Source organism: Narcine bancroftii, chromosome 9, assembly GCF_036971445.1.
Source record: "Narcine bancroftii isolate sNarBan1 chromosome 9, sNarBan1.hap1, whole genome shotgun sequence".
NCBI classification, from domain to species: Eukaryota; Metazoa; Chordata; class Chondrichthyes; order Torpediniformes; family Narcinidae; genus Narcine; species Narcine bancroftii.
Window position 1 is genome coordinate 107,598,382 of NC_091477.1, and position 26,999 is coordinate 107,625,380.

At 36.7% G+C, this 26,999-nt stretch overlaps 1 protein-coding gene across 1 annotated transcript; it reads right to left on the reverse strand.

Annotated features, from left to right (window-relative positions):
* Positions 1–1,981: 1,981 nt before the first annotated feature.
* Positions 1,982–26,756, reverse strand: LOC138742599 (uncharacterized). The gene is made up of 5 exons (XM_069897227.1): positions 26,579–26,756; positions 14,180–14,524; positions 7,565–7,729; positions 6,112–6,152; positions 1,982–4,663 (listed from the first exon to the last, which is right to left on the reverse strand). Exons 1-5 carry the CDS (start codon positions 26,655–26,657, stop codon positions 4,481–4,483), a joined length of 813 nt encoding a protein of 270 aa, XP_069753328.1. The 5' UTR covers positions 26,658–26,756; the 3' UTR covers positions 1,982–4,480.
* Between the last annotated feature and the right edge of the window lie 243 nt (positions 26,757–26,999).

The window sequence follows — 26,999 nt, forward strand, 5'->3', positions numbered from 1 at the left end:
ACTGTGGCAGGCTGCACCAAAGGAAAACACAGGCACAATACTGTTTGAGGCAACACAGCTTTATTCCACTAACATAAAATTCTAGTTAGCTGCTAGCTGTGCTTGCAGTGATCCCGGAGAGAGAGAGAGAGAGAGAGAGAGAGAGAGAGAGAGAGAGAGAGAGAGAGAGAGAGAGAGAGAGAGAGAGAGAGAGAGAGAGAGAGAGAGAGAGAGAGAGAGAGAGAGAGAGCGCATGGTCGGGACCTCGGCTTTATATCATGGGCCCTCTGGGCCCACCTGGTGGTCGGATGTCATTAGGCCGGGTACCATGTCTCTAGGTCACCGGTTGGCTGAATGATGTACCGCAGCGTATCATCACACAGGCATTAAAAAGAAGAATTTGAGTTAAAAGTAAAGATTAATAAGAATGTGGATGAAGTTCAGCGTTGACAAGGCTAGAAGATTCTTGATGAAGGGCTTTGGCCCAAAACATTGACAATTCATTTTCTCCAATCTTCCCACGGGCAGTGAGAATGCTGAACAACCAAAGGAACTGCTTAAACTAACCATCCGAGGCTCTCTTATTTATGAAACTATATCTATTTGTATATCTGAATACTTGTTCTGCAAATATATGGTTTCTCTGTATGTGTGTTATGTTTGGCTATATATCTGCGTGTTTTGCATCAAGGACTGGAGACCGCTTTTTCATTGTGCAATCAGATGACAAAAAACTTGACTTGAAGTTAGAAGTACACTAAATATTGTAAATTAGTGTAACAAAATCTAAAAAGATGTTGATAAGTAAAGAGACTAGATGAAGCTTCCATAGAGAGTGTTCAGTTTCAAAAGTATGAGGGTTTGAATATTTTGGATTTAAACAAGGAAAATAAGATTATTTCATGAATAACTAAATACAAGGAATTGAGGATCAGAAAAGAGGTTTTGGGGAATTGGGTGCAGAAATCTTTGAAAGCTAGAGGACAAGTAGAAAAAAATAATCAAAAACTATATGGATATATGCATTTAGCTCAAGAGACTTAGACACAAATTACCTGATTAGATTCCATCTGGATGACGGCATTTGGTATTGTTTACTGAATCCTCAGGCAAGATGTATTCATTCTGGAGGGGATGGAGAATTATATCCAGGTGGCAAGGGTTAAAATGTGATGACAGATTGCATTGATGAGACTTGATTTGTCTTGAAAATAGAAATTCAAGTGAAATATGATGGAATTGTTTAAAATGATGGAAAGAATTTATGGTGTCGATGCAGTGAATGTGTTGCTTCAGGAGAGAAACCCAGCCCTTGTGGGCTGAATTGAAACTTAAGTCTAGGCTGTTCCAGATGATGATGTCTGGCAACATGTCTTTTTGGCAGAAATCTGAAAATCCAAAAAGAAACTGATACTAATTCAACTGAAAATTTCAAAGCTTTGGGACTGATTAATTTTTATTAAGCCATGATTACAGGATCACAGCAAACAGATAGAGGTGAAGATGTATTTCTTTTCACAAAACCAGTTGATTGTTGTAAAGCCCTTTGCTAGTGTCCTTCAGGGAAAGGAATCTGCTCTCTATACCCAGTTGATCTAAATTGGTGAGGCAGTTAGCACAACGCCTTTACAGTGTCAGTGATTGGGACCGGGGTTTGAATCCTACACTGTTTATAATGATTTTGTACATTCTCCCCATGCCTGCATGGGTTTTCCCCGGGGGCTCTGGTTTCCTCCCACCACTCAAAAAACGTACCAGGGATTGTGTGTCAATTGGGTGTAATTGGGCGGCACAAACTTTTGGGTCAAAATGGTCTGTTACCATGCTGGATGTCTAAATTAAATTAAAAATAGGTCGCTCCAGATCCACTGTTGAATTTAACTCTGAACTGCCTCTTGCATTTAAGGGAGATTAAGAATGCAAGATAAATGTAAGTAGAGCCAGTACCAGGAACAAATAAATAAATTGTACAAAAACACCATGGAGGCAAAAGTTGCTCATCTCAAATAAATTTAATGATGGAAAGAAGTTACATTGTTGCATCAGCATTTTATTCATTGAATATTTAATAAATAGACTATTTACATACATTTTATTTTATTTACATACATTTCTCAGAACATTTGGTACAATCTTTCAAGATCTGATGGAACCCAGGACTGAGGTTTAGGCAAACACATTCTAAGCTAATGACAAGTACAGCAAAGTGCTTCATGTGAGACTCAGGTCCTCTGATAGACTTCAGACCGGCTTATTGCAAAAGATTTCAATAAAAACAAAAATCTCTGAATTTAGATCTCTCGTCTTTTCAAAATCTTGTCATCCAATTTTAACATAGAACAGTACAGCACAGTATGAGCCTTTTGGCCCATGGTGTTGTCCCCATCTATATAAGCTCCACATCTATCTAACCCTTTCCTTGTTTTGTATTTTTTATAAAGCAACTTGCAAAATAATAACTATCTGGTGATGGGGTATGTACTTGTAAACCTCTCACACTGAATTATTGCTGGTGTCCATGGGAAGATGCTCCCAGCAGTAACTATCAAAAGGTTAGCACCACTGGACTTTTCAATTACATTAGAAATGCCAAAGTGCTGAGTTAAAAACAATGACTCTGTTCTGTCATGATCTCTCTACAGTAAACACTGCCAGACAGATATTTGGTAAAGTGCAAGTTGTGCCCAGCCTTTTGACTATTATACAAATAGTTGTTAGTTCAAGTAGCGTGCGCGCGTGTGTGTGTGTGTGTGTGTGTGTGTGTGTGTGTGTGTGTGTGTGTGTGTGTGTGTGTGTGTGTGTTTACAATGTGTGCTTGTGGTAGCTGAGCATCCTTGCGGAGGTGATTCCGGCATTATTGACAAACAATTGTAAGCCATGCTGGGTAAAATTGATCATCAAATCTTTTCCCCAAATGTGTTTGTGCATGACAGCTAATGTTCAGAAAATTCCTCAGATGGCACCCCAAATTGCTGTAGGGTTCTGTGTTCATGATATTTCCTTCACAGTTTTGGGAAAGGAAAAGCTGCATTCTGAGGAATTTCCAATTCATTTTCTAATTCATGAATATTCTCACTGGCCAACACCTCTTTCATTATTTACTTCTTACTCTATCTTACGTCACTCTGCCATTTTGTTACGTGATATAGGGTTAATCCAGTGGTTCTCAACCCTTTTTTTCCACTTACGTCCCACCTTAAGTAATCCTTACTAACTACAGAGCACCTACGGCATCCTTAAGGTGAGATGTGAGGCGAAAAAAATGTTGAGAACCACTGGGTTAATTGTTGCATTTGGGCAGCTTGTGGATTAGAAGGATCTGTTACCATGCTGTATGTCTAAATTATTATTAATACAACATGGAGTTTGAGGTAAAATATTAGCATGACTCTGTTGGTCATGTTTTTGGAAGAAGTGACAGGGTCTTAGACCCCAGCCATCAGATTCCTTACAAAATGCACACTCTACCAAAGGTTAACAATAGACTGGATTAATTGACTTTGTTCAGTTACAATGTTTTCATACCATTCCTTAAAGACGTGGACGGCTGTGATATCAATGTTAAATTTGATAATACCATCATACAGCTCAAAAAATGGATGGAGATTTCCAGTAGGATTAGGTAAATCATTTGAATGTGCAAAGATGTTGTACAATAACTGGCATCCATTACAATTAAGGGCAGCACTGTTGGCGTAGTGGTTAGTGCAATGCCTTTACAGCACCTGTGATCAGGACCAGAGTTAGAATCCTCACCGTCTGTCAGTATGTTCTCCCTGTATCTGCATGGGTTTTCCCTGGGGGCTCCATTTTCCTCCCACCATTCAAAATGAATCGGGGGCTGAAGGTTAATGGGGTGTAAATTGAGCTCGTGGGCCGAAATGGCCTGTTACTGTGCTCTATGTCTAAATTTAATCTCATATGCTGTGTACATCTCAGATCAAGTGAAGAATACTTTAAATATTTGACATTGCTTTATGAAAATGGCATTCATTTTTAGAGGCATTACAAATATGTGCAGTGTTGTCAGAAAAGATCTTAATCTGAAGAAGTAAAATCTAGCACCCATTCTATGAGGTCACGTTTCACTGGAGTTCAATCAGAGAAAAGATGGGGAAGGTTGGTGACAGTAGACCTTGCAGCCTTGGCTGTTGTCTTTATGTTGCATCTGCCTGTGAACGAACGAGGTTTCAAATATATCATCTTGAAGCTGTCACTGCAGGTTCCAACCTGTTCTGCACCTTCTAAACTCTCCCTCTTCCCTCCAGGATCAGTTTCTTGTTCCACAAATGCTGCCTGTCCTGCAGAGCATTTCCAGCATTTTCTGCTTGCATTGAGAATTGTATGGACTAGATGTTGTCTCTCTCAGTGGTTAAAGTTCCATTCTTGTCTTACGTTGTGACGTTTAAGTAAAAGAGAGCACAAGAGAAGGTTATATGGTTATATAATGACCTCACAAAGCTAAGTAATCAGGCGACACCAAACCAAACACAGAATTCTCTCAGCTATCAATGGTGATTTTTTGCCCACCTTCAGTTTGTTCTTGAGGGGCAAATATAATTGTAGCATAGTATGAATCATCAGAGGGAATGGAAGTTGTTAGATTCTGCCGAATATTTTTCCCAGGGACCTGTAGTACAGCATAGTCGATGGAGAATATTGTGGAAATGGGATCATTTGGATTCTGAAATAAAATTTGAAAAAAATTGAATATGAATAAAATTTGTCTTCAATTTGTGCATTGCACCAGCTGACTACAGTCCCATTTCAATTGTTTTCAAATACTGTTAGATTGAAATTGCATCAAAATATCTTGTCAGTGAGAATTTTGGGGAACAGTTCTATTGCTATTTTTTTATGTCATTGTAAAGTGATTTTAAGATACATTGAGTAAGTTAGCAGCTTGATACCAGAATGCACAAATGTCGAGCCTTGAGTAAATCTCTTCACATTCCTTAGATCTGCCATCAACTGGACTGCAAGAATCTAGCCTGGAAAGAACCATGGAGATCTACTGCACTTCCCAAGACTTTCTCAACCTTTATCTTAACCAGAAAATCTATAGTTCATGACGGGACCTTTTTACTACTCCTGAAGAACCATTATGGAGAGGCAGTAAATTATGGCCTTTCCAGCTTCACTCTGCAACTACATAGCCTGGACGAATATAGATGGATTTGCACCGATTGGTTCCCTTCCAATAAACCCTGATGAAAAAGACCACTAATTCTACATGAGTTATGTTCTGTGAAATATACAGTATGTGTCTAATGAGGCACAATCAACCAGAAATGACCACAATCATACTACATTGCTGTATACTTGGTGATGGTTTATCATGTCAATCTCCATGTTTTATTAACAAACACTAAAGCTAAAAAAAAATGATTATAATGGGATTAAAATAAACCATCTTTAACTTATCATTCAATTAACTTGCTACTTAGAGAACATGGTGAGGCAAAAGAAACAATTGCAAGAAAACTGGCTGCCATTTTGCACTGATAATTAATTTCTGATGCTGGGTGAGAAACAAACATAAACCACAATGTTGAGGAAAAACTTCCCTGTTACTCATCAAAATGAAGCCATTGTATCTTTTACATCCACCTCTGGCATGGCAGGATATCAATGGAAAGACAACATCCCAAAGACTGCTGCATTCCTTCAACTTTATATCAGCCGAAGATTTATGTTCGGGTCACTGGAGAGGAACTTCAAACAACGAGCTCTTGGCTCACAGGTGGTGTTATCACTGAATCATGTGATGGTGACAAGAGCTTCCATATACATTATATGCACGAGCCTTACGTTCCTGCACCTAGCTTGGCCTTAACCTATGTTATCTCATACAATGTTTAATTTGCTCATGGGATAGAACACATGAGAGTATTTATGTTATTCCTCAGAATGTTGCAGGTGTGGGCACAATGAGGGTAATCTGCAGCCTATCCAGTCCTCTGTAGTCTGAAATGGTTATCTACCATTTTATTTATTTCTCTCTCCTTCCCCTCTCTCTTTTCCATTTATTTTGATGACTCTCTTTCTTGCTTTCTCTCTTTCTCTCCCACTCTCTTAGTCCTTCCTTCTCTGGATACTCTCTGATACATCAGTCAGCTGAAGTGTACTCACCTGAGCATTGGATTCTAATGTAGGGGGATTGGTATCAGGATCTATAAAGGGAAAGTGAATTATTAAACGCTGCTTAAAAAAAACCAGTCATAATAAGACATACTTTACCTAACACCAGAGTATTTGTAGAAATGAAGCCATCAACATGTTTAAATCTGAATTCCATTCAGTAAGTTCAGTTAATAGTCACCTTGAACTCCAATTCCTTCTTCCTACATTTGACACAGATCAGTTTGTATCTCAAATTGCTGATCTGGCATTGGATTCTTGTTATATTTGCAGAGCTTTGGAAAAACTGAACAAAGCAACTATGGGGCACTACTGAGATCAGCTCTCTTTCCCTATTGCAACAAATAATGTGGAGTATTCTGACATGCAGAATAAAATAACTGAAGTGGAACCAAAGCACAAATAATATTAAGGCTTCTGAGACACTGATTACCTTGTCTTTAGTAGAAATTGACTGAAATTAATAACTAATTTCAGAAATTATTATCTACTCTGTAATCATTATTCCCTTTCAGGGAAGATATTAAAGAACATAAAGCTAAAATTCATTAGGATAGACAATGTTTATAGCAGATACATAATTCCAATCTGAAATGCTATTTAAATTCTCTGTATATGTTTTGTATTTGCACTGTATATGAAAGGCTGAAACTGATCTACAGCATTGGTCCTTTCAACAATAAACAAATGGAACCCATGTGCTTATATTGCAAACCAGTGTTTTTTTTGAATAATTATTTGTTCATTTATATCAATAATCCAGAAACCTGGTGTCAGTACAAAAGTTGCAAAAAACACTATAAACAAACAAATTGGTTAATGTCCTTTTGGGACAATTCAGGCCCAGTGTGAGTGAGCTCTTGAAAGAAGCAATTCTACAGTATGAGGAACAGCACCGCTGTCTGTTTCTTCAGGTTTTAATGAACCCATACTAAACTATGCCAGCAACCCAGGTTCAAATCTAGCACTGTCTATAAGTTGTTTTTACTTTCACTCCCTGACCTGCATGGGATTCCTCTGGGTGCTCCAATTTCCTCCCACCCTCCAAACACATCCGGTGTTCATTTGGTGTAATTGGACAACACAGGTTTCAACAGTCAGAATCGGCTTCTTCTTTAAATGAATTTTAAAATGGAAATTTAAATGAATGACGCTAATGGATGTGATAAATAATGTGATTATATTTGACAAGGTCTGTGCCCATCTATGTCAGGACAATAACCTGCAGGAAATCTGGGAAATTAGAAATAAACAAGAATTGTGGTGAAAGTAATCTGCATTTCATTTTGCTTCACTTATGCAGATACTGCAAACTAAGCAAGATTTGCAAATATTCTGGTCAGGTAATATCCCAAAACAGCTTTTTATAAAGCGATGAGTGGAATTTTCTTTACCTGATCTGTTGCTTTAGTTCATCCGAAGGGAAAAAAGTTGTACAACTCACCTTTTTTTTTGGGTTGGTATCTGATTAAAATGTAAATTAATAGACTGATGATGGCAAAAGCAGTTATTACTACTGCAAGGATTATGTCAATTCTTGGACCCTTTTTTCTGAAATTTGTCACGTTGAATGAGGTGTATTTTTGCTCTGGAGTAGTCGGCGATCCTTCTACAAAAAATGGACAATATCTCATTTATTTTGATATTAGCAGAATATTTAGTAAATTGAATTTCAGTCAAAAGGAAATCTCAGTTATCATGCCCTATCACATTTCAAGCTGATACTATTGCATATGTATCTTGTACAAAAGTTGGTTTTGATGAAACTGTATTATAATTTGTAATATTCAAATTGAAAATTTACATTTTTTGCCACATGTTCCAGCAGTATGTATCATCAGGAAGAAAATAATTGATAGTGGAGTATTTCTATTCATTGGTTATGTTTTGAACGATTTAAATGAAGCAAATGGGATCTAGTTGGGGATGGAGAGGACAGGGATGAAATAATGAAGAAAAGGATATATAAAAATACAAAATGAAATTTCAGTGAAATGCCATAGACTTCTTTTTACTGCATTAAAAGCTTTGATCCCTGGATTGATGGTGATGGTAGAGCAAAGGAATATGCTGGGCTATGAGGTTGCATTTTGCAGTTGAGTGCAATTCTGATGGCCTGCAGCACCTCATGGATTTGCAGCCCTGAGTTGCTAGATCTGTTTTTAGACTGCCACATTTAGTATGGAGGTAGTGCCGCTCAATAAAATGGTGTATTTTTAAGTCAAGTTCATTGTTATCTGATTGCACAACCTGATGAACAGTGTTTGGTTCCTCATCTCCTGTCACAGACCCAATCTAGCAGCAATATCCTTTGGTACTCATCCAGCTTAGTAATTAGTGAAAGTTTAACCTGATGGAATGAGATATAATGGGTCCCAAAGTCAATGTTGAGAACTCTCATGGCATTTCTCTCCCCACTGCTACCTCTGTTGGGCATGTCCTTCCAGTGGGACAGGACGTCCCCAGGGATAGAGATGGTGGCGTTTGGGATGTTGACTGTAAGGTATAATTCTCTGGGTATGACAACATCAGGTTAATGCTTGCCTGGTCTGTGGAACGGCTTTGCTGATTTCATCACAAGCCTTCTGATCTTTTTGAGGGTCGACAGAGAAGTATTTGCCATTGACCTTTTAATGTGGATTCCCAGCTATTTGTTACAACTAAATGGTTTGCTATAAAATTTCAGAGAGCAGTTACAATATAACATTCTTAAATTCAATTCAATTACTTTGTAAATAATATTTCTCTTCAAATGTATTCATAAACTTTATACAATTAAACAGTTTGTGCTTTATGCAAGTGTTGGTTTAAAATATGTAATTGTGATTTGCATAGTCCACATATCTGTCTCTGTAACTGCATTCATATTTACATTAAATGACATATTTTGATGTGATGACGGTACTTGCTTTCTGTTCACTTAAAAATGTATGGTGTTAGGTGTCTGTAATTACTCAGTGAATATGAATTTAAACTCATGGTTCTACACTTGGTCTCACCGATGTATAAAAGGCTACAGTTACCAATCTATAAAAGGCTATAGTTTGGACAAGATAAATCTGAATCTCCACCTCACCTGGAAGAAATGTTTGGATCCTTGGATGGTGGTGAGGAAGGAGATGAAGAGCTAAATGTTGCAACTCTTCTTGCATATATATCTTGTACAAAAGACCAAACATGAATGAGTTGACTGTTTGGCAAAGCACCTGCATTCTATTCATTATGGTCATCTTCCAGTTGCATGCCATGATGACTCTCCTTCACATTTCCACACTGACCTGTCCATCCTCAATTTTCTCCACTGCTATGGTGAGGCAAAATGCAAACTAGATGAACAGTGCCAAGCATTCTGTTTGGATAGCCTGTAACTCAATGGTATGAACATTGAATTTTCTCATTTTCAGGTAACCCACACCCTTTGTGTTCCTTTTTCCACTCCTACAGTCCATCCAGGTTCCCTTCCTTTGTTCAACTTAAAAAAATCCTTGGGTTCGCTCACTACCAAGATACATTATCCTCTACCACCTCCACCCCTCCCCCTCCTGGTCCAGCTGCCCATCATCTACACATCTATTTACCTGGGTTTCTTCTCCCTTAGTTTAATTTTTATACTCCCTCCCACCCTGGTTCCATCTGTATATTACCCTTCTTTTATCTGGTTCCACCTATTAACTCTTGTCTCCACCCTCCCCTGCTGAGTTTTATCTGATTAATTCCCCTCCCCCAAATCATTTGTTTTCACCTATGTCATCTCGACACTGTCTCAATACTCTTCTATCCTTCTCCCACGTGTCTGCATCTCCCCATCATGTATCAATGAGGGGAAATTTGGTAGAGGTTTACAAGATTATGAGAGGCATAGACGGAGTGGATATGAGTAGGCATTTTCCACTTAGATTGGTGGAGATAAATACGAGAGGTGATAGTTTTAAGCTGAAATGGAAAAGGTTTAGGGGAACATTAGAGGGGACCACATTAGGGAGAAGTTCTTCACACAGAGTGCGGAATGAGCTGCCATTTGATGTGGTCAATGTAGGCTCAATCTTGTGTTTTAAGAATAAATTAGACAGATGATGGGAGAGATCTGGAGGGTTATAGAATGGGATCAGGTCCAAGGGACTAGCGAGATGATGGTCGACGCAGTATAGAGGGGCTGAATGACCTGTTTTCAGTGCTGCAGCATTCTATGGTTCTATGTGGTTTCACCTGTCACTGAAGTCTTCTGTCTCACCCCTTCCCTCTTACTTTTATGTCTCTCTCCCTTTTACATTTTCAGTCATGGTGCTCGGTTTCAACCTGAAACCTTGACCACACTTTGCCTCCTCTGATGCTTCTTGATCAGCATAATATTCTTCCAGCAGTTTGGTTTTTTTTTTGCTCCATATTTCAGCATCTGTATTATCATTGTTGAAGCATAATTTTAATTATATTATGCCTTGTGGCTTGGTACAACAGCAATAATGAAGAAACTGGCCTTTGGCAAAACTTAATTGGAAAGAGAAGAAGGAGGGACAAAACTATTATCCATTTTATGTAAAACATAGAAACTGGTTTTAATAGCTTTGGAAACAAATAAAGACTGGGACTGTACTGTGCCACAGCTGGTAGAGGTACTGCCTCACTGCTCTTGTGACCTTAGTTTAACCTTGACTTCTAGTGACGATTGCATACAGTTTGTGTGCATCTGGCGATGCATCTCCAATTCCCTCCCATATTTCAAAAGAAACATCCTGGCCAAGGTCGTTTCCCCTAGTGTGTGGAGTTAGATGAGAATGTTGGGAGGATAAAATGAAATTACTGTAGGTTTAGTGTATCTGGGTGCTTGATTGTCAGTATCGATTGAGTGGGCTGAAGGGTCCATCTCTGTGGTATATCACTCTAAGATTTATAATCCCCTTCATACAAAGACTAGTTTTGAAAGAAATGCAAAAACTGCATGTGTTGAAAAAGGCATTCATTTAGATGAAAGCTCTAGCCTGTAGACAATGTGCACTTTTATTATTTCACGCTTTCATTGTGTTCTTTTTTGTTACACTATAGAGATAACCACTGAACAAGAAAATGTTAGCAAAATGTTGACAGACAAACAAAAATCTGAAGACTTGCAACATCTAAATTTCCCCAGCAATTGAGCTATTAATAGAAACTCTCTACCTTGAGAGAGTATTCTGGTATGCAATAGTGTGCTCGGTCCAATTGTTTCATCATCTGGCATTTTTATTTACCTCATAATATCTACTTTGACAAATCTTGCTTGTTTGACTTTTGCAATTAGTCATAATGTATTCTATAACATATCATTCATTATATAACAGATAAATGTAATTTTTATGTGGATATTTTGTCAAGTTAAAAAAACATAACGTGTTGGGAAACTCCTTTACCAATTATTTTACACAGTATGTGGTTTGAAAAACCACAGAAACTGCTCTTTCCTTAAAAAGTGTAAAGGATCATTAGCTCACTGACCATTTTTATACCTGAGCCCACATACATGAATGGAATATTCATTGAGAAAGAATGATTCTGGAGTTTGTTTGCTAGTCTATGTAAGATACAGTTCACTGACTCATGACTCACAGCCTACGCTCACAATTTTATAAATGTGTCTGATTTCTAATAATCATGAGTAATATCTTGAATGAGTAAGATTAATTTCAAGTTTTCCTACTGATTATCATTTTTGACAGAGATATCTTCCTGTCTGGCATTAGAGTGCACAAAATCATTGCCTTTTAGTTGTTCAACTGTTCAACCAATTTTTTTAAATGTTGAAGAGTTACACCACTTTAATTTTAGGAGGGGTTTTCTCAATTGTGTATGGAGTTAACATCGTAAAAGCAAGAGGGAAAGCCAGTTAAATTCAGTAATGAGAAACTCAATTGCTCGCTGTTTAGTTTGATAAAAAGGTATTGAAGCCATGTTGTGCATATCAATCTTTGAAGACTAGAAAATATATAACTTCTGGTTAAATTCTAGAGTGCAGTGGGGAATCAATTTTTTCTTTTAAAAGTGGTTGCTTTGTCTTTAAGGTTACAGTTCGCAAAACTGTAAGATCACAAGATACAGGAAGAAGTAGACCCATTGACCCGTCGAGTGTGCTCAATTCTAATCACAAGCTGATCTATCCTCCCATTCATTCCCACTCCCTGGCTTTCTCCCCATAATCCTTGATGCCCTGACTAATCAAAATACCTGCCTTAATACACCCAGTGACCTCATTTGCATAGCTGCCTATGGCAACAAGTTCCACAGACTCATGACCCTCTGACTAATTTTTTTCCGCACCTCTATTTTAAATTTACGCCCTTTTATCCTGAAGTTGTGCCCTCATGTCCTAGACTTCCTTACATGGGAAACATCCTTGCCACATCTAATCTGTCCAGGCCTTTCAGCATCTGAAATGACTCTAGGATGTCCGCCCTCATCCTTCTGTATTCCAACAAATACAGTCCAAGAGCTATCAATCATTCTAATGTAGAATCCTATGTAATCACCAAGGTTGGAATATCTGCTTAATATTTCATATGATTATGTATAGGGGTTGAAGTTTGTTTTGAAATGTTCTTTCCTTTGAATTCAATAGAAACAAATTTCAGACAAAATTTTCATTGCTCCACTGGCAAAAGAGCCATTCCAGCAGCAATTTCAATCTGTGTATTTTAATTAAGTAATTAAAAAGTCTCCCAAAGCTACTGCTAATGTTATGTTTGTCTTCAATAGGTACCATTTCAAAGAACTCTTTTAGTTCCCTATGTGATACAACCTTTTCCTTTTCTACCCAACCAATCCCAAAAAACACAAAAAACCATCTTCATGTGAATAAACACTGAGATAAACCACTGTTATATTATTATTGGCTGCATTTCATTCTGCCTTGATTAGCCAGTGAGGTTGATGGCTGTTCCAGTCTATAGTTAATAAAAGCCTATCAGTTTCACAACTTTTTTTTGTGATTATTGATGGTGCCTCACATTGGATTGAAGATGGATGTATGGGTAATGATTAAGGGTATTTCCTCATTATTTTTATAAAATGACTCATTCGTTCTCAGAAATGAATATAACGCAGAATAAATATTCTAATTTGTTTTAGCAGAAACTAAATTGTGGAGATAATTTTTAAATTTAAATTTAAATTTAGAGATAGAGCACAATAAAAGGCCCTTCCAGCCCACAACTCTATGCCCCCAAATACACCAATTAACCTAAAACCACGCACGTTTTGAATGGTGGGAAGAAACCGAAGCACCTGGAGGAAACACACACACACACAACACACACACACACACACACACACACACACACACACACACACACACACACACACACACACACACACACACACACACACACACACACACACACACACACACACACAAGGGGAGAACATCCAAACTCCTTACAGATAATACTGCATCCAAACCCGGATCACTTGTGCTGTAACAGTGTTGCACTAACCCTTACACTAACTGTGCCACGCATATCTATAGCAGGCTGAAAAATATTCATTGCTATTTTAATAAGCTTTTTACAATCTTGCACAATTGCAAACAAGCTTCATGAAACACAGGGACATTAAAGAAAAGGATGAATGTAACTTGGTAAATAACCAGGTGCAATTTTGTAAATAATGGAAGAAAAGGGAGATAACTACCATGAAACAGAGTCTGATGTATGATGGCTTTCAAACTATGATTTAATGTGAACGTCTTTAACTATAATATAACACTCTTTGTATGGTTGTTTCAAACTTTACAGATACATCTGCCAGTGTATTTGTTAATAACATTTTTGTGTATATTGTGCCTCCGTTCACTAACTTTATCAATGTTACGGTATCTATGCATATCGAATTAAGAAAGCAGCTGATCTATTAGACTTTACGAAATGATGACCTATGAAGCGTCGATATGTTAATATCTGCTCAAAGGAATTTTATCTTTAAAATAAATCATCCTGCTAATTTTTATATCTTTCCAGAGGATAAACTTGTAACAATATATGCAAAGATTTTTTTCATGGAATCACTTGAATGCTTGAAGAAGCTGCAGACATACCAGTAAAGGTAACAGTGATGTTTGTTACATTGGCTTTCTTCATTTTGAAAGTCTCAGCAACTGAAAGCAGTTCACACCCATATGTTCCCGAGTCATTCTTCTTTAGCTGCTCAATTGACATTGTCGCTATGTGTTTGTCAAGGTCCCATAACAAATGGATTTGGTCAATAGCCGAGGCATTTCTTGTCATTAGATGGATTTCTCCAACTTTTTTTTGGTCTTTGTACCACACCAGCCTCATATCTTCAGTGATATTTCCCTCAGAAAGCCTACAGTTGATGGTAGCTGATTCCCCGTGGTTCTTCTTAATTGTTGCTGGGTATTGCCAAAGAGTAAGAGTTTCATCTACCAATAAAAACAGTAGAGTTATTCATGTAGTGGAATGAGGAAGCTCATGTATAAATGACGTCAGTTACAGTCCAGCCTAATGAAGTCGCTTTGTTATTCAACCTTTCTTTTTTGAATATTTTATTTAACAATTTTTAAACCTCAGCAATAAATATATTTCTTGAATAAAGAACTTTCAAAAATTATACATGTGGTATACAAAATTCCCCTCCCTTTCCTTCCTCCCCAAATCCCCAAAAAAGAAAAGAAGATAGAAGAGGGAAAAACTGAAGAATTTCAAGAGTATAAACTATATATCCTAAAGTTTTTAATAGTATAATAATGCTGGAGATTGGTCTTCAGAGAGTCTGTTAAATATTCATACCCACATTTTGTAAATATGGGCGCATTTTGTTCCAAAATATTTGATATTTATTTTGTAAATTATGTTATTCAACCTTGAAATTAATAATGAAAATGAACCAAAAGTTATGTAAATAATAGCACTGGATAACGAAGATTTTGCTTCCTGAACACTTTTGGGTGTATTTTATGGATTTTGGGCTGCTGGTCATGAAAATCACCTCAAAATTTTCTTATCAAGAACCATTTCTTTTTTAGTTATAACCTATATTTGTAATTTTCTGTCATATTTTGAGTCTGCCTCAACCATACAAAACCATGAAGTGCAACGTGTCATTGAAAATTCATTTTCTGCATTCGCACTTGGGCTTCTTCCCTGCTGATGCTGGTGCAGTCAGAGACAAACATGATGAAAGGTTTCACCAGGACATTGTGACCATGGAAAAATGGTATCAGCGTAACTGAAATTCACTAATACTGGCCGACTATTATTAGACACAAAAGGCATCAGATGCTGAGTACAGATGAAAATCAGAAGCAAAACATTTTTAGGTCAGTTGAACTATTGCAATGTGTCAGCATCATTATGTGATTAAACATGTTAAATTCAATAAAAGTTAATTTAATGTTTCTCCAACTAACTACATGATACAGAAAATCTGAAATTATCTTTGTGTTCATCTTGAAGGTGTTCATCTTAAAGATGTCCATCACAATCCTCAATTTTTTTTCAGGGAGCAAACCTTCAGAAAAAAATCATTTTCCGGTGTTATCAGGAAACATTCTCCACTTTCTGCCTCGGTCCATTAGCCCTGTGCTGTCCAAATATTCCAATTAACCTGGTATGTTTTGAAGGATGGGGGAGGAAACCGGACCACCTGGTGGAAAACTTACAAACTCCTTACAGACAGAGCTGGATTCGAACCCATCACTGGCACTGCAATGGCATTTCATTAACTGCTACACTAATCATGCTGCCCATTATTGGCCATTTTCTATAAATCAAATCCATCCTTTGAATATAATGAATGCCCTGTACTAGATCTCAACCACTGTATAAAAATTATAAATACTGGAAATGTAAAATAAAAACAGAAAATTCTGGAATCATTCAGAAGTTCATTCAGCATGAGTAGAAACAGAAACTGACTTAACATTTCATGTCAAAAACTTTTTGTCAGATGAGTTAGCTTTAAGTTGCTGAGATGTGGGGAGGGATGCAAAAGGTAAAAGGAAGATCTCGAATACTGCGAGGCCAGGGTTGCACTAGGAATAAGCTTCAGAGCTACGGATGGAGGCATCCAGTTGACAGGCTAATGAGGGCAGTTAGAGAGATAGCACATGCAAAAAGGAACATGAAAATGTCATACGAGGACAGTTAGAAAGAGGAATACAGACACATAAATGCAAAGATGCAAAATTCTGAACAGTAAGATCATATTAAAGGATAAAAATCAACAGAATCAGTATCACGGATAGATTCGTACAGCACAACTGGCCAGTTCTGATCCAGTACGAGAAAACAAGTTACTTGAAGTTAGAGAATTTGATGATGGGTCTAGGTGGCTGCAGTGTGTCCAGACTCACGATGCGATGCTCCTCAAGCTTGGTTGGGACCCATTACAACTATGCAGGAGGCCATAGATAGAAAGACCAAGCTGGGTGTCAGATGGAGAATTAAAGTTGCAATCAATATGAAGCTCATGATTTTCCAATCTACCGAGATTGAGTGTCTTTGACTTGAAATACTAATTTTGTTTATCTTCCCACAGATGGTTCCTGACTTGATGAATATTTCCAGTATTTTTTATTTCTGCTTTTTATACATCTGTAGTGTTTTACAACTACAATTTAATTATCCTCATTTTAGAGTCATGTACAGTAAGGAAAGAGGCACTTTGCCCCAACTTGTTGATACCAACCAAGTTGTATAGCCATGAGTCCCATTTGGCCCAAGACCATCTAAATCATTTCTGTCCCCGTATCTGTGCAAATATTTTTGAAAATGTCATAATTTTTTCTGCCCCTACAGTTTCCTCTGGCAGCTTATTCTACAAACCCACGCCCTCTGCATGGGAAAAGCTGCCTGTCAGGTCTCTTCAATCTTTCCCCTCTCACTTTCAACCTCAAATTTTAGACTCCCCTACCCTGAGGAAAAGACTGTGATCATTCACAGTCGTGTATAGCTGCAGAATGATGTTGCAACTCCTGTATTAAATGTCCTAATTGAAAAAGGCAAGTGTGTCAAATACCTTCTTCACCATGAAAACCACAAAACCTGCAGATGCTAGATAATGGGTTCAAGCCCAAAATATGACTGACCATTTCTACCATGTTATCTGACCTGCTGAGTTCCTCCAGCAATTCTTTTTCTGTTCACCTTTTTCACCACCTTGTCTACCCGGGTTGCCACTTTCAGCGAACTATATAACTCTACACCAAGATCTCTCTCTTTTCTTTAACACACTTAAGAGCCCTACAGTGCCCTGATTTAACATCCAAAAATGCAGCACTTTATATGTGTCTGAGTTAAATTCCATCTGCCATTCCTTGCCCCATTTCCCCAGTTGATCTCATTCCTGTTATAATCTTAGATAACCTTCATTATGCACCATACTACCAATTTGGGTGACATATGTAAACTTAAAAATCATAGCTACAGATGTCAAACAATAGTGGTCTCAGCTGCAGTCCCTGCCGTACATCATTGGTCACAGGTCTCCAATCTAAAAAAGAATCCTCCACTACCACCCCATGATTTCTTCCACCAAGCTAATTCTGTATCCAATTGAATCATGTGTACTGGCCTACCTCGAGTGACCTAGTCAAAGGCCTTGCTGAAGACCATGCAGACAACACCCACTACCCTGCTCTTATCAATCCTCTCGGTCACCTCATCAAAAAATCAGTCAAGTTTGTGAGACACGATTTCTCACACACAGAGCCATGGTAACTTTCTTTAATTAGTGCTGGCCTTTCCAAGTGCTGGTAGATCCTTAGAATCCCCTCCAGTATCAACAAAAAAAAACATTACAGGAAGTTAAGTCTTTTCATTGCAAGTACAGGTTCCCATTCATTGCTGCCAATCCATCTGGCACTGAAAATTACTGACTTACAGAGGCTTTATTTTTGGAATATTTTATTTAAAATTTTCTCCATACATGTAATAGTCACATTTTATATGTTAATACAAATAGAAGAACAACCTAAAACTACATACGTGATGGTATATAATCTCCCCCCAACCTGCCTCCCCCCAAATCCCCCCACCCTCAGAATAGTTAATGTGAAAATAAAATACAGTTATATAAAGTGAAGGAAAAAAAGTAACTTTCAGGATTGCACAGAGGAATATCATCTAACATATATATTTAAACACATTTTTAAAAATACATTTCAGAAGAGATTCTCACAGGTCTAGAGGCACAGGAAGCACAACCTTATAAATTCAAATCTAATATTTGAGGATATGGGTACCAAATTTGTAAAAAACACAGCAAATTTATTTCATAAATTATATGTAATTTTTTTTCCAAAGTAATACAACTTTGAATTTCTGCATCCCATTGTGCCATGCTCAAATGCATATCTGATTTCCAAGTAACTGAAATTAATTTTCTTGCCAGTTTGAAAAAGATACTGTAGTCTTGGGAATATATTAATCATAATACAATTAACTCTTCCTACTAAATTTATAGGTAAATTAATCCATTTAACAAAATCTTCCTCAATCTTTTTAAGTAATGATAAATAGTTCAATTTATATAAATTCTTCAATTTATTATCTGCATGGATCCCTAAATATTTAATACCATCTTCCAGCCATTTAAACTGAGTATCCCTTTGTCTCCTTCTGTTAATGGCATCATTTCATTTTAGTTCCAATTTATTTTATAACCCGAAATTTTCCCATATTCTTTCAATTTAACATATCATTTTTGTAAAGAAGCTTCAGGTTCAGTGAAATAGATCAAAACATCTTCTGCAAATAAACTAACATTTATGCTCTTCTTGACCAATTCTAAAACCCTAAATTTCTAAATCACTCTGAATTGGTTCTGCAAGTGGTTCTGTTGTTAAAATAAACAGCACTGGAGACAAGGGACATCCTTGTCGACTTGATCTTGTTAACTGAAACGGTGCAGATACTTGCCCATTAGGTTTAGCATTTTTATATAGTGCCGTAATCCAATTTGCAGTCCAAATCCAAATTTATCCAACACTTAAATGAAAAGTCCCATTCCAGTCTATCAAATGCTTTTACTGCATCTAGAATCACTGCAACACTCAAATCTCATCTTTTTTGCTCTAAATAAATTATATGAAGTAATCTAGCCACATTTTCAGCTGGCTGCCCCTTTTTAACAAAACCTGCTTGATCCATATTTATTAATTGAGGTAACAATTTAGTCATTTTGTTTACCAAATTTTTTTGCAACAATCTTATAATCTACATTTAATAATGAAATGGGTCTATTAGGTGAAAGCTTTAAAGGGTCTCTTATCTTTTTTTTGATATCACTGTAATTATTACCATCAGAAATATTTCTGGGTTTCCAAAGCCTATTCTAATCCTTCCATAAAAATAGGAATTAATAATTCTTTGTAGCGAAACACTATAAATGTATAAGGTAGAGAAGAACATAATGAAAATAGAGCAGAAGTATTACGAGCTAGGAGAAAAAATGCACAAAATACTGGCTTGGCAGCTTAAAACAGAACAAGTTAAAAGAATGGTATTGGCATCAAGGAAAAAGGACAAACAAATTACATATAACCCAACAGAGATCAATGAAAACTTTAAGGAATTCTACGAGCAATTATACCGAACTGAGAACGAAGGAAAAGAATACAAAATAGATGTGTTTCTAGCTAAAACTGAACTACCAAATTGCAAGAAGAGGATCAAAACAAATTGATAAAACCACTTGAAATAGAGGAAATAAAAGATATATTAAAAAAGCTACCGAACAATAAAACACCTGGGGAGGACAGACTTCCAATAGAATTCTATAAAACATTTAAAGAGTTACTAATTCCTCCTCTCCTAGAAGTAATGAACCAGATAGAAGAAACAGAAAACTTGCCAGATTCATGTAAAACAGCAATGATTACTGTAATACCAAAGACGGGGAAAGATCCACTAACACCAGCATCGTATAGACCAATATCTCTACTTAACTCAGATTATAAGATAATAGCAAAACTATTAGTACACAGATTGGCTGACTGTGTACCAAAAATAGTAAAACTAGATCAAACTGGATTTATTAAGAAAAGATGAACAATGGACAATGTCTGTAAATTCATTAACTTAATCCATGCAGTACAAGGAAATAAGATGCCAATAGTGGCTATTGCTTTAGACACAGAGAAAGCCTTTGACAGGGTAGAATGGAATTATTTATTCAAAGTATTACAGAGGTTCAACCTACCAGAGAAATATATTAATTGGATTAAAGCATTATATAAGGGTCAAATGGCAAAGGTGACAGTAAATATATATATATATCAAACCAATTTAAATTAAGCAGGTTAACTAGGCAGGGATGTCCACTATCTCCCAAACTGTTCACATTAGCAATAGAACCATTGGTAGAACTGATAAGAACAGAAAATAAACTAAAAGGGATAAAAATAAAAGAGAAGGAATATAAAATCAGTCTATTTGCAGATGACATCATAGTATACTTAACAGAACCAGAATTATCAATATAAGAATTACATAAGAAATTGAAGGAATATAGAGAAATATCGGGGTACAAGATCAACGCAAATAAAAGTGAAGCGATGCCAATGAATAATGCGGATTTCACAAAGTTTAAAAAAGAATCACCATTTAAATGGCAAACACAAGCAATCCGATACCTAGGTATTAGACTAGATAATAATCTAGGCCATCTATACAAATTAAATTATCAGACATTAATGAAGAAATTACAAGATGTCTTAGAACATTGGAAAGATTTACCACTAACACTGATAGGAAAGGTAAATTGCATTAAAATGAATATCTTCCCAAGGATACAATACCTATTTCAATCATTACCAATTCCCTTAACAGAAAAATTCTTCAATGAGCTAAAGAAAATAATAAGGAAATTCTTATGGAAAGGCGGTAAACCGAGGATAGCGCTAAATAAATTAACAGAATGGTACAAACAAGGTGGTTTGCAGCTACTAAACTTTAAGAATTATTATAGATCAGCACAATTAAGATATCTATCAGATTTTTATCAAACATGGGAAAAACCAGATTGGACCATGATAGAGCTAGATAAAATAGGGGAGAAGGTATCAGAACATATATTTTATAGGTGGGATGAAAAACTGGTGCATTATAGTTCACCAGTACTGCACCATCTGCTCAACATTTGGAAGAAGATTCATGAAGAAAGGAAAAAAACAAATTACCAACTACCAAAATTATTATTGACTCAAAATCAACTAATCCCTTTCACAATAGATAATTTTTCCTTTAGAGAATGGGAGAGAAAAGGGATTAAAAGAATAGAAAATTGTTTTTTGGGAAATAATTTATTATCATTTGAAAAAATGAAGTACAAATATGGAATAACTCACGGTACAATGTTTGCATACCACCAACTGAAAACCTACTTAAAGGACAAATTGGGAAGCAGACTGAGAATAATACTAGAAAGAAGTGGCTTTGAATATGTGATTACAGAAACAACGATAATTAAAAGATTTATAACAAACATGTACATCAAGCTGCAAGAGAAAGAAAATGATGAAATAAGCTGTAAACCCAAACAAAAGTGGGAACAAGATTTAAACATAAAGATAAAAATGAAATATGGCAAAAGCTATACTCCGGAACAATGAAAAATATAATAAACACGAGGTTACGTATGATACAATGCAATTGGTTACACAGGCTATATATCACACCCCAAAAGTTAGATAAATGGGATCCAACATTATCAGATAGATGTTTTCGCTGTAAGAAGGAAACGGGAACAACAGTACATGCAATTTGGGCATGTGAGAAAGTGAAAAAGTTTTGGGAAGATCTAAATCAGGTATTAAATAAAATCACAAAAAGCAACATACCAAAAAATCCAGAGATCTTTCTTCTAAGTAATATAAGAAGTAAAGAATTAGGCCTCAAACTGGATGAAGCACAAAAAAGATTTATTATGATAGCCTTAGCTGTAGCAAAAAAATGTATAATGTCAACTTAGAAATCAGAGGAGAGCCTGAGAGTACAGCAATGGTACATAGAAATGAATAAATGTATTCCATTGGAAAAAAATAACATATAACTTAAAAAATAAAGTCACATTATTTGAACAAATTTGGGAACCGTACATGGAACACAACAGAGAGGGCCTACCGCGGACCTCCACCCCCTAAAATGATAGAATGAGAAGAAGACAAAATGAACTGACCCAGAGTGTAAAAGTAGATGACACAATTTTCTTGTTTATTTTCATTGTGTGATGACATTGTTTAATGGTTTTATTGTATTGTATATGTTGAATGTTTAATGGGTTTGGAGGGGGGTGGGAAGGAGGGAGGGAAGGGAGGGGGGAAAAAGGGGAGAAAAAGCCACTGTGTATATTCAAGAGGAAAATGTTTGTGTGTATTTTGGTTAATATGGTTCATAGTGTGAAAAATAAAAAAAAAATTAAAAATTCCTTGTAAAATTTAGGTGGGAATCCTCTCCTGGGGATTTATTGTTTTAAATTCATAGACTCCCTTACCTCTAACTGAGGTAAAGGGATCACTCAATTAAGTTTGCTCTTCCAAACATAATCTTGGCAAAGTTAACCGTGATAAATATCTATCTATATTAGAGTCTAATTCCTTCCCTCATTGAACATTGTAGATAATTTAGCATGTAATTTATAACATTTTTTAAACTTTCTTCTGTTAACATTTTTTGCTCTTCATCCAATCATTTTTTCAATGCTTTATTTCTCTTTCTGTACCTCTTTTAACATTGAATTAATAACTCTTAATTTTCATTCCCTTATAAATTTTTTTGTTTCTTTTTTAATTCTTAAAATTAAAATCAATCCGAGCACAGATTATTTTGTTGCCCTTATTTTCGGAGGCAGACATAGAGCTCGAGTCTGCATTACATACTACAAGAAAGTTGCAGAAACACCATTTCCTGCAAATGTGGGTCAATGATTACTGTATGTTGAAAAAAATTTGCACAAATTTAATTTCTAATGTTACCTGGGAATGAATGGGTTCTTCTTTGAATAATACTGTTAGCCAGGTGTGAGAGATTTAAAAGCACTCTCAAGAAAAAAACATTATTGACATTTACCACAGTTATGTTATGTTTTACATTTCAAGCAAAATACTCCCAAAGTAGAGCAATACTTTTGTAATAGTTTTTCCCTATTCCTGTTAGCACTGGGCTTCATTGAAAGAAGTGAAAAATCTTGCAGTTAAATTTGTTGTTTTTAAAAGTACATTAAATAAGGATTTTTCTTCTGACTTTCCAGAGGGAAACTTGATTTAACCAAAAAAAAATTTCTTACATCAGCACACCTTTCTTTTGTAATTCATGTCGCAAAAGGGTAGGAAAGCCAAGTTTCTTGGTGGAATTGGATATTGAAAACAAACACAGATTCTTTCATGCTAGAAATTCATTGTAAAATTATTTGGAGGATCTTTAATGGAAATGTATGCCTTTGATAACATTCAGACTGATGTTACTCCTGGGAAATTTGTCTGATATTATTTGGATTTGACATTGCAAAAAAAAAAGAGCTTGAAATTAACACAAATATCCTTGAATTAGAGATCAGGCCCGAAACGTTGGTTTATATATTGTTACCTCCTATGGACACTGCGTGACTTGCTGCTGAGTTCCTCCAGCATTTTTGTGTTTTTATTACAACTAGAGCATCTGTGGATTTTCATGTTTCGCTTTGTAATTATCTGCTATCTTGTCACAGTCTTCTGATGTGAATTAGTTAAGTGCAGTTGGTTGGTAGTCAATGCATACAATGTCAGAATTAGTTTTCATTTTATGTGATACTTCGTAAACTTAAATCGTCAATTTCAACATGACGAATACTGCTGTATTCTGCCTCTGGATTTTGTTCCATTTGGAAGCCGGAGTCTCACATGCCAACGTGCCGGACTTAGTTATACCAAATGAGGATACATTTCTAGGTATTACTACTAACGTTGGAAGTTAAACTGAATGAATTATAAATTGCATTTTCCATCATTATCTCAGTTTAATGCATTCAACCTGGTCTCTCCTTAACCTGTGCTGTTAGTTCAAACACTCACACAAGAACTTTTCCTTGGCCTCTGTATAACTCATAAGATCTGAACCTTGCACAGAATCTCATCTTCAATGAGTATATATTTGATGCAGTCCATTGTTTACTTGGGGTGAAATTGTATTCCAAAGAAATCTCTGGAGCTGAATAGATACAACTTGAGGATATAGATTTAGGATAAATTTAGGTTTAGAACGGATCTAATGAGACCTTTTCAGCCAGGCAGTGGTGAGCATATACAATATAGTGCCTAAGAAAGAAGTAGAAGCAGAGTCATTGATAGAAGTTTTCAAATGAGCACTTGAATCACCCAGACATAGCAGATTACTGGGCAAGTGCTGAAAAATGGAATTAATGTAGATGAGTGCCCACAGGTCAGCACAGATGTGATAAGCCAAATGGCCGGTTTCCATGCTGTATGATACTCCATGACTCTTAAGTAAAATGGCGTGCATTTATGGAACTACGTGAAGTGGTTTAGCATCACCGGGATGAGTTTTCAACACATTCTTACTCTTTCACATAAGAATGTGTGCAGAAAACTTAAATGATTCATGTTTCCTGGAGGAAGTTAAATATATATGCATCTGAATGAACACAGTTGGAGGGGAGGGGTGGGGTGTGAGGATGGTGGATGGCTGGGCAACGACTAATCATGCATATGAACAAATCATCCCACCTCAGTTTCATGCCTTATAGTGTGCTTTCCAGTCACTGAACAACAGCTGAATGAAGTCAAGGAAATACTGTGACACAAAGGTTCAACTCAACCACATCGTGGAAAGAATTAACAAGGGAAAACAGCTCTCTCATGTTTTTCATCTTGTTTCATTAGTAATTAGTAATAGAAAAAATAATGTTAGTATGAATGCATATAAATTGTATGCTAAATTAATACTGAAAATTGTATTTAAAAAATTGGTGGCATTCCCAGAGCTGCTGTAACAATAGCACTGACACTGGTGCGAACTCTGGAGAGCGGAGACACAGCACTGTTCTGAATTCCAGTGGCTCCATACAGGCTTTAAATAGCTTGTTAAAAGAGCTGACAGTGTTTATAAGTAAAATCCTACAACTGCAAGGTCTGTGCCCAAGATAGCCTGTGGTCAGCAGTGGACACGAGGGATTGCAGGAACTGGGGACCAGCAGACCAAGGCAGTGAATCAAAAAAGGGAAGAATGCTACCCCTCTCCCCTACTCTGTTGAGAAGAAGAAGCAGAGGAGGCAGCCCTACAGGGAAGGTGTCCATAGCAAAGGACCAGCGAGGGGCTCAGTGGCTGAGGGACCCTCACAGGCTGTGGGTGGTAAGCCACTTGCGGTCAGAGAACTGGTACGGGCTGCAGGTTGCTGTTGATTGGCTCGTGAATCAGGTATCAGAGCCGGTATTCAAGTAGGTACTAAGAAGGGCTCCTGAAGGACCTTGGGCACTGATAGCTTCCTGATTGTTTCGGAGGTTTGCATCGAGAGCTCGAGTCGCTATTGAATCAAACAGGAGTTTGCGCAGCTGCAGAGGCTGAGGGAGCCCTGGAGGGAACTCCATGGACACGCAGTGACTCTGAAGGACTCACTTTTGCTTCTTTCTCTCTTATTGTAAGGGGCACTGGGCTTCACTAGTGATGACTTGGCCTTACAGTAGACAGAAGGCAATTTCATGTAATACTACATGTTCTATACTATTGCAAGACAGTAAAGGAATTTTAAATCTTTAAGTTTGAATATCATCACAGGCTGTATAATGGATTGAATTAGTATCATCCACCAACTAATTTGAATGTAAGACATTGTTTTGTGGTGTGAACTGTCATATATTTTATTTCAATTATTTTCTCATGATCTAGAAGGGGGCTATTTTGCCTATTGAGTCTATGTCTGCTTTGCAGCTCTCCCTTTAATTCTATTCCCAGACATATAGAATCAAATTCTCACTTGCATTCATATTATTAATGGTATTTAAGTATCAATAGCAAAAACCCTATTTAACACGTTAGATCTGAAACTTCAGATTGAAAGAAATCTTCATGGTGAGAGACTGAAGACCACCAAACCTTTGGAGATCACAAAAGAGGATTGATATTTGACCTAGGAATTGCTAAGACTGATGTTACTGTGTAAAGACATTGTATCACTCTCAAATTCCGCTCTTTGATTTTTTTTTTAGAACACCTTGGTATTCTGAAGAAATTATTGCTAAAATTGGAAATAAATACAATGAAAATACAAAATAATGTGCTCTTTTCTGGGATAGCTGCTACTCAAATGCAGTAGGTGAAAGATAATTTCTCATTGAGATAACATTTACTGCACTAGATGAATGGACTTCGCTTCTAAATAAATTTCACAGTATCAAACCAACAAAAGCAAAAGTGATTAAAAAATGTACTTTCTTCTCAATATTGAACATGTCTAAAACTGCCAAAATAAAACTTGCACTTACCCACAGCATTTTGCCAGAAGGGCACAGAGAGTGCCAGATAGATTTGATGCGCCAACAGTATTATGACCATCTTTTTCATAGCTTCAAAGAGAACCGACCCACGAAGGAGTAGAGCTGTCTGATCACTGTGCTCTGTGCTTAGGATTCCTGCAAACTAGTTTCTTTCACAAGTGAGTGACAGGCTGCAAATGTGGTCTGTACCACCCCTCCAAGCTGAAGCCAAACCTTCTTGCTGAATATGAGCTTCCCCTCTTTGATGTACAGGTCTCACATTCAATTTTTATGTCGCACAATTAACTGAGGTCAGGGCAGCCCCTGACATGACATCATTGGAAGGATAACCATTACGATATTTGCTGACTGCTATTAATTCCCGAAACAAGTAGCACAGGTATCACAATGCCTCTGCACACACTTTCCC

Bases quoted from the DNA above. Each gene is read 5' to 3' on its own strand.
- LOC138742599 (XM_069897227.1), bottom strand. From the start codon at position 26,657: ATGAAAAAGATGGTCATAATACTGTTGGCGCATCAAATCTATCTGGCA. The intron at 7,730-14,179 runs GTATGTCTGCAG...CATTTTTTGTAG, and splicing joins CATCACTGTTACCTTTACTG to AAGGATCGCCGACTACTCCA. The intron at 4,664-6,111 runs GTGAGTACACTT...ATTTTATTTCAG, and splicing joins CATTAGAATCCAATGCTCAG to AATCCAAATGATCCCATTTC.